The 7,360-nt window shown below is 43.6% G+C and overlaps 1 protein-coding gene across 2 annotated transcripts; it reads right to left on the bottom strand.

Annotated features, from left to right (window-relative positions):
- Window positions 1-2,060: 2,060 nt before the first annotated feature.
- On the bottom strand, window positions 2,061-5,282 carry LOC133886661 (uncharacterized). 2 transcript variants are annotated; one of them, XM_062326431.1, is made up of 2 exons: window positions 3,693-5,282; window positions 2,061-2,613 (listed from the first exon to the last, which is right to left on the bottom strand). In XM_062326431.1, exon 1 carries the CDS (start codon window positions 5,233-5,235, stop codon window positions 3,694-3,696), a length of 1,542 nt encoding a protein of 513 aa, XP_062182415.1. In that variant the 5' UTR covers window positions 5,236-5,282; the 3' UTR covers window positions 2,061-2,613; window position 3,693. The 2 variants fall into 2 exon arrangements, with proteins under 2 accessions (XP_062182415.1, XP_062182416.1); XM_062326432.1 differs by having other exon boundaries at window positions 2,061-2,600.
- Between the last annotated feature and the right edge of the window lie 2,078 nt (window positions 5,283-7,360).

The raw sequence follows: 7,360 nt of genomic DNA, 5'->3' as shown, positions 1-7,360 counted from the left end.
TATCATAATGAGTGCAAGTGTACTTAACCCGGTGTATGAATTTTGAAGAAGAAGAAATATTTGCATTCATTGTAGAGGATAAAAATCCACCAGACATAAAAACAACCTTCTTAGGTTCAGATTCAACAAAAATTTCAAATTTGCCATAGCCAAGAGCTCTAACAATAGTGGGTGCATTTGTCTTAGAACGAGCATAGAGATCAAAATCTAAACCTTGTTTACATATACTTGACTTAGATGAATCTAAAATCAGGTTCGGGTTTTTCTTTCCGTTAGAAAAACGTTCTAAAGTTCCTTTCAAGTAATCAACCTGTTTAGAAAGAGCTGGACACTTATCACAAGTAACACTCATGAATTTCTTTTGTTTACGACAGTTAGAGCATAAAAGAACCTCATGAGTAATCATGTCATTAGCTATTTGAGAAACTTTAGTATTAGCATCATGTAACTTCAATTCAAGAATTGAGCAATTAGAATAGGAAATTGAATCATGCAACTCAGACGTTGAACAGCTTGTATTTTTAACATGTTTGTAATTCAACACAACAAGTTTCTTATTTTTCTCAGTTTCTTCTCTAAGTTTCTCAAGAGTAGAAGCATGAACATCTCTAAGAAAAATGAGCTCAGAATAAATTAAGTCACATGACTTGCAAGCATCATCATCAGGAATTAAAGTCTTAAGTCTTGCAATTTCAGAACTAAACGATTCAATTAAAACTTCATATTTCTTAATTTTCCTGTTATGTTTCTCTAAGAGTGTACCAAAACGAACAACATCATTAGATAGATCATCATAAGTAGGTAATATCTCGTTACCGTCACTGTCAAGTTCATCCTCAGTTGAGCTTTCTTTGTTGCTTGCCATGAGACACAATCCAATCAAATCACACAATGTCTTGCTCTTAGATGTTGTGTCATCCTCACTGCTATCTGTATTAACGTCACTCAAGTTAACTTGTTCCAGCGCTAAAAGAACTCGATGCACAACCTTACGGTTAAGAAAGTTCTTTTTCTTCTTGTTGTTGAACGATCACTTCATTTTCTCCTTCTCTTTTGATGCTTTATCTGCAAACTTAGAACAATTGGAGCGAATGTGGTTGAGATCACCACATTCATAGCATATTTGAGGACCTCCACTTTCTTTCTTCCTCATACGCACATTCTGCAATACTTTAAAGAACCAAGTAAAAATAGTGCTAAATCTTCTTCAGGAATCACTCAAGTTGATCATCGGTTAGTGAAAATATAGAAGATATTGAAAAACTTGATGAAAAAGATTCAATATAAGACATACTCGGTTGAAAGACCAAAGCAATTAATTTATTAATATTCTTCCTACAAAAAACATCTAGCTCATGAGTTTTCAATTTAGAATAAAGTACATCTAATGTAAGTAAACTCATTACAGTAGATTCTCTAATAGATATAACTTTCATCTCCCACACTGATATATCTAAAGCTCCTAGTAATTGACGTGCATTCTCAGCACAATATATATAATACAACACGTAAATTACTAAGAATTTTATTAAACCGAGCAAAGAAATCATCTAGTGACTCATCGAGCTTCATCTCAAAACACATGTAATCTTTGTTAAATAAATCTTGATGTACCTCTTTAATAGTATTTGAACCTTCATGATAATCACAGAGTGCTTTACATACCTCGTACATCGATTTGAGATGTATTACTCGATCGAAATCGCTCCTTCCCAAGCCTTGGATGATCATGTTTCTTGCCTTGGTGTTCGCCTCGATATGAGACATTCTGTACCGCCACTTCATTATTCTCAGGGACCACAATTGGTATATAGACCTTTTCCCAAATGGCAAAACCCTGTGCTTGAATGTAGGCCTCCATTTTCATCTTCCGTAACTAAAAATCAACTCCATCGAAAACACAAGATTTTCTGAAATACCTATCTGAAACCATATTTCTAATTACCATTTAAGATCAATTAGAAAGGATTAAGGCTCTGATACCAATTGTATCATCGAATATAGCAAAATACCCAATCAGAGGGGGTGAATGATTGCGGAAACCAAATTCAAAGATTAACTCACCCAAATTGAAACTCAATTTAAACTCGATATTCCACTGAAAATAGATTACACAAACTCTAGTAAAAACAATATAGAGAAAAATCTACTGGTCAGATTGTTCTCACTTTTGATCAGCGTAAACTAGATTTAAATATGAAACTAACGCCATAAGTATCGAGTAAATCGGATATATGGATCAAGAATAATTAGCTAACAACTCTTATGTAATCATGCATGCACATCTCCTATGCACACATGCATAAACATAACCAACTCAGAGTCTGTCTCCGACACTAACTCTTATCTCAAGTCCAGCCACCACATGACTTCCTTGTGCCTGCTCCAACTTGAATATGAATTATTCTTCACGACCTCTCACGATCAGATGGCCTCCTGCATCCATCGCGAAGCCTTATCTCTATATATATTGTTTTCTCAGCTTGAACGTCCTGCATGACATTCTCGATCACCACGACTTCCATTCCTTCTGAACTTAGTCGCCAAACCTCAGTTCCTCCCTGAACTTAGTTCGTCGATCCGTCATCGATCACGTTCGCCTTCAAGCAACACCTGTACATGAATTAAACAACAATCGAGTACGAGCACAAGAACTTCCCTACTTGACTCAAGATCAGTTCACGCAAACTCCAAGCAAAACCAACACGTTGACATAAGCATATCCAACTAATGATAGCATATCAAACTATGCTATCCAAACATATCTTAGCAACTTATGAACATCAACTAAATATTATTATGCTAAATCATTTTGCTCTACCAATTTCATCAATCAAACTAATTTTTCATCACATAATTTTTCATCACATGATCTTACACTCTCGAAGAGAGCCCATTATCAAAGATTTGACGTTGACCAAGATGTGGTCAAACGCTTCAGTTGTTTTGTGGCCTAGCAGGCTGGTACACTTGCTCTTTGACATCTTCATTACAATTTGAGCAGGAAAATATGGCACAGTTTGCATTCTTCTTAAAGATATGAATGCAAAATTAATATGACCACTGCCTGAATCCGACAAAATACACACATATGTGATTCAATAATTAATGTTACTGGTGTAGCCAGAATGGCCCTACATTTATGACACATCCATCCATTCGATACTTCTATACAACTTAGAACAAATCCACACCGGCAAACAGAATTCAACGGATCTTTGTGATTCATTTGAGTTGGATGGAAATAAAGGCTCAGCTAAAAAAGGTGCATAAAGTATGCAGATGTCCAAACCCATTTGAATAGAGAACAATTCTCATTTGAATCAGTAATCAGTATTCGAACTAGTCTGTGAACTATATTCACCACTATCTGCACAAATATACAGCAATTCAACAGATTATCTGTATCTGAGCAATTTCATCAGCATTTACACAACAATATAACATATCACATTGCAATAAAAGAACAGGGGATCTGAGATTTCCTGTATTATTTCCACACCAATTCTTTTAGGGTGATTTTAACATATACAATAGCACAATGCTCAGTGCTCAATTTACATGTCAGGAACCAATAGAGGCTTGTCATGACATACACAAGTACTTATGTAAGCAGCAACGTTTTATTCCAACATTCAAGCAACAATAAAATCAAGTGCGCATGAGTTGCATTCTGAAGGAGGTAACTTTACTTTAGAATGATTCTTCCCAAGCCAATGAACCAACCTTCAGGCCTTTCCTCTGAGCAATTGCCTTCAATTCCTCTGACATCACGCTCTCCTCAATGATCATTCGATTCAACCGAGTAGCTCGCTGTGCAAAGAGTTCAACATTGCCTACTGCAATACTAGGACAGCGGGAGATGTCAAGGATCTCCAGTGACTGCCCACAGTGCCTAAGCAACGAGACCAGGGAGCCTCCTGTGAGGCCTCGGCATCCCCTGAGTCTGATGTCGATGAGATTCCGGCATGATGACAGCATGGCACCGATCACCTTGTCACTCAATGTCTCGTTGTAAGACAAGTCAATACGACGGAGACGCCGCATGCTTTGACCGAGGAACGTCAGCAGCCCAGTCTCTCGCTCCACAACGTCACAGCTCACCAAGGCGAGCTCTTCGATGCCCGCCCCAGTGGCTGTTTGTGCGAGGGAGCGGAGCCCGTCCCCAGTGATAAGGACACAGCTCTGAAGGCGAAGGGCGGCCAGGCCATGTGTGGCGGCCTGACCACGGTGAATTTGCTCGGCGCCAATTGCATGGAGGTGATCATTGTGCAGGTCGAGCGGTAGGCGAAGGTCCAAGGTGTGCAAACCCGCGCCGCGCTGGTGGATAAACCTGTGGAGTGCCTCGCTGCTTCCGCCGTCATAAACCAGGAGGGATGTTAGTGTCCGGCAATGGTCAGCAGCAAGGAGGAGGACACGGTCGGCGACTGGGCGGCAAGCACGGAGCTCTAGCGCGAGCAAGCCAGCAAGGCAGCCCGCAAAGGCCAGCGACACGGGCCTGTCCCCGGTGCCGTCGCAGGCACGCAGCTGCAGCCACTTGAGGCTCCCGCACCGTCGCCACAACCATCCGAGCCCGCGGTCACTCGAGCGGATGCCGCAAAGTGATAGCCTCTCCAGCGGTAACGCCCCTGCGGCCTCGCCCTGGCCGTCGTCGTCATCCGAGCTTGAGCCGTCAGAGTCAACGCTGGCAGCGGAGTTGACGAGGGCGAAGGACTTGAGGCAGGGCAAGAACGCCAGCCAGTGGAAAGACAGGGGGCGGACAGCCGTGAGGTGGAGCGACGTCAGACTGGATACAGCAGGGCAGGCCGCGAGCAGCGCGGTGGGGGAGACCGGCGAATCAGGCAATAACCGCAGCACGGAGAGCCGGGCGGCGCACGGAGCGGCCGCGACAGCGAGAAGCACCGAGTCGGCGTCGCCGGCCGGCACAGCGGTGGAGACCACGGTCAGGGCGGAGAGGTACGGGTAGTGCGACAGCAGGACGGCGACGGTCGCCGCCGCTGGCGGGGCGTCGGAGGAGGCAGGCAGACGTAGGGTCAGGGACGAGGTGGCGACCCTGAGGAGCGCGAGCCAGCGGCGGGAGACGAGGGACACGGCCGGCGAGGCAGCGGGCGGCAGGAGGCGGAACACCTCCTGCAGTAGGTCGTCGCAGAGCGCGGCGTCCAAGCCGCCGCTGCAGCCGGCGGGACGACCGCCGCCGCCGCCTGCAGCGGCGTGGCGGAAGCTTGTCGGCGCCATCGGTGCGCGGCCACTTGTGACCGCAAGATTGGGTGGGGAATGGAATGGGGGCATTAGCGGGGGAAGGTGGGGGGGGGGGGTGGGGTCGGGGCGCTTTAGCGGGGAAGGTGCCCACGCTAGGTGTCTGCGTCGGCTGTGTGGTTGTGCGTGGCTGTCAGTGTGACCGCTTCCTAAGACGGTTCTGGAGGCGGCGTCAGGGTGGGTGGGCTTTTCTTTTTGAGAAATTCTATTATTTATCATCGAATAGCAGCGGGATTCAAGATTTATCATTGAATATCTCTGTTTTACTTTTATGCTATTGAATAGCACCTTTGTTCCTTTTAAACCATCAGCACCGTTAGAGCTACGTTAGTTACTGTAGAATGACACTTTTGCCCTGAATATTGGCTCTCCTTGTTGCTGCTGTTTTTGCGATGCTGTTACTGGTGGTTTTTGCGCAGCTCTTGCAACTGCTACTGTTATTTCCCCTGGTGCGGTTAGCCTTGCGCAGAGCTGCTGCTGCTAGTTTGGCCTGCTGGTGCATGCGTTGCAACCGCAACTTGCATGTCCAGATGGGACCGAATCATCCCAAACACACTCATTATGTCCAAATGAGCAGATGAGAGTAAATCGACACATATAGATAGCATGTCCACCTCTCAAATGAGAGCAGATTTACATATTCAAGTAGCATGTCCACCTATCTAATGAGAGCACAATAACACATTCATAGTAGCAAATTCACATTACATGGTCAGTTTTCAACTAAGCCTTCAATACATCGTCATGAACAACAAATTAAAGAGGAATACAACAAATTAGATAAGTAGTTTTTTCTACTTCAAGTCCCCATGGATGGACTATCCGGCGACACCAGTATAATCTTCCTCTTTCGCTTGGTAGGTGGTGTAGTAGCCTCAACAATAGGCATGGAGGCACCACCATCTTGTTCACCATCACCATCTTGCTCAATAGTGGCACGAAAGCTAAAGCTAACTGCAGAGAGGAAGTACAAGTAGCAATTTCCTTTTTTTTCATGCAAATTCAAAAAACAATTGTCAAGTGATGTTATTGCTGAAAGGTATTAAAAATTTAATTTCCGTTTCTTTGAAACTCAGCATAAACTTCTTTAGCTTCTGGATGTGCCTCTTTGCATTTCTTCCATGAATGGCCATACCCCTTACAAATAGGACACTTATGCCTACCCTTCCTACCCTTGAATTTCCCTTCAGCACCACCCTTCATCCTCTCAGTCCTATGCCTACTTGTAGATCTCTTCAGAATTGGTGGATGCAAATAGAAGTCATGAGTATTCTTTGACCATTGAGATATGTCAGTAAAGGCAAGTATGCGAGGAGCGTATGCAGCTTTAAACTTGAATACACTATAGTAGTCATCAGCATAAGGTTCAAGCTTGAACCTAATTGCAGAGAGGAAGCACAATGCATGTGCACAAGACTTTCCAGACACTTGCTACTCTCTCCATGTACATGTCCTTTCTTCAATGCTAACTACATGCCTCTTCCCACATGGGCCTCTTTCAGTCACTTCTGCTATAGACTCATCACTCGTCTCCAAATCACAATCCAGATTTCTACTTTTGGCATGTAACTCTTTCATAACACTTGGTAGAATTCTATCCCCCTGTAACATATTAGCAACCATTTTCCACTTTAGAAACTTTGCCATCAGCTTCCTCTTAGTGGTATCCCCCAATTCAAATAGCATTAGACCCTTGTGTTTGTTCATCCAATTGTTAAAGAACTCAGCCAAGTTGTTGGTCACGTAATCCACCTTTGAGTAAGTTGAGAATTTACTTCTTGTCCAAAGCCTACAATTAAATGAAATAATCCATCGATGCAATTCTAATGCAAGGTTAAATGCAAGAATGCTAATGGTACATGTTGTGCCAAGTCTTCAAGTATGCTATGGCTTCTGGCTTCATGGCCTCCATTGCAACTATATGTCCATCAAATTCTTCTTCAGTCCATGAATATGCAGCTATCCACAAATGTTCATCGAAGACCTTGCCACAATACTTAAGCCTGAAATTGGTGACCAAGTGCCTCATGCACTCCTGATGTTCTGCATAACCAAAGACCTTCGCATTGTCAATCCCTTTCCCTACATCACTACATATTGCTAG

The sequence above is a fragment of the Phragmites australis genome, chromosome 12 (assembly GCF_958298935.1).
Source record: "Phragmites australis chromosome 12, lpPhrAust1.1, whole genome shotgun sequence".
NCBI lineage: Eukaryota > Viridiplantae > Streptophyta > Magnoliopsida > Poales > Poaceae > Phragmites > Phragmites australis.
This window is presented reverse-complemented; position numbering and strand designations above follow the sequence as displayed.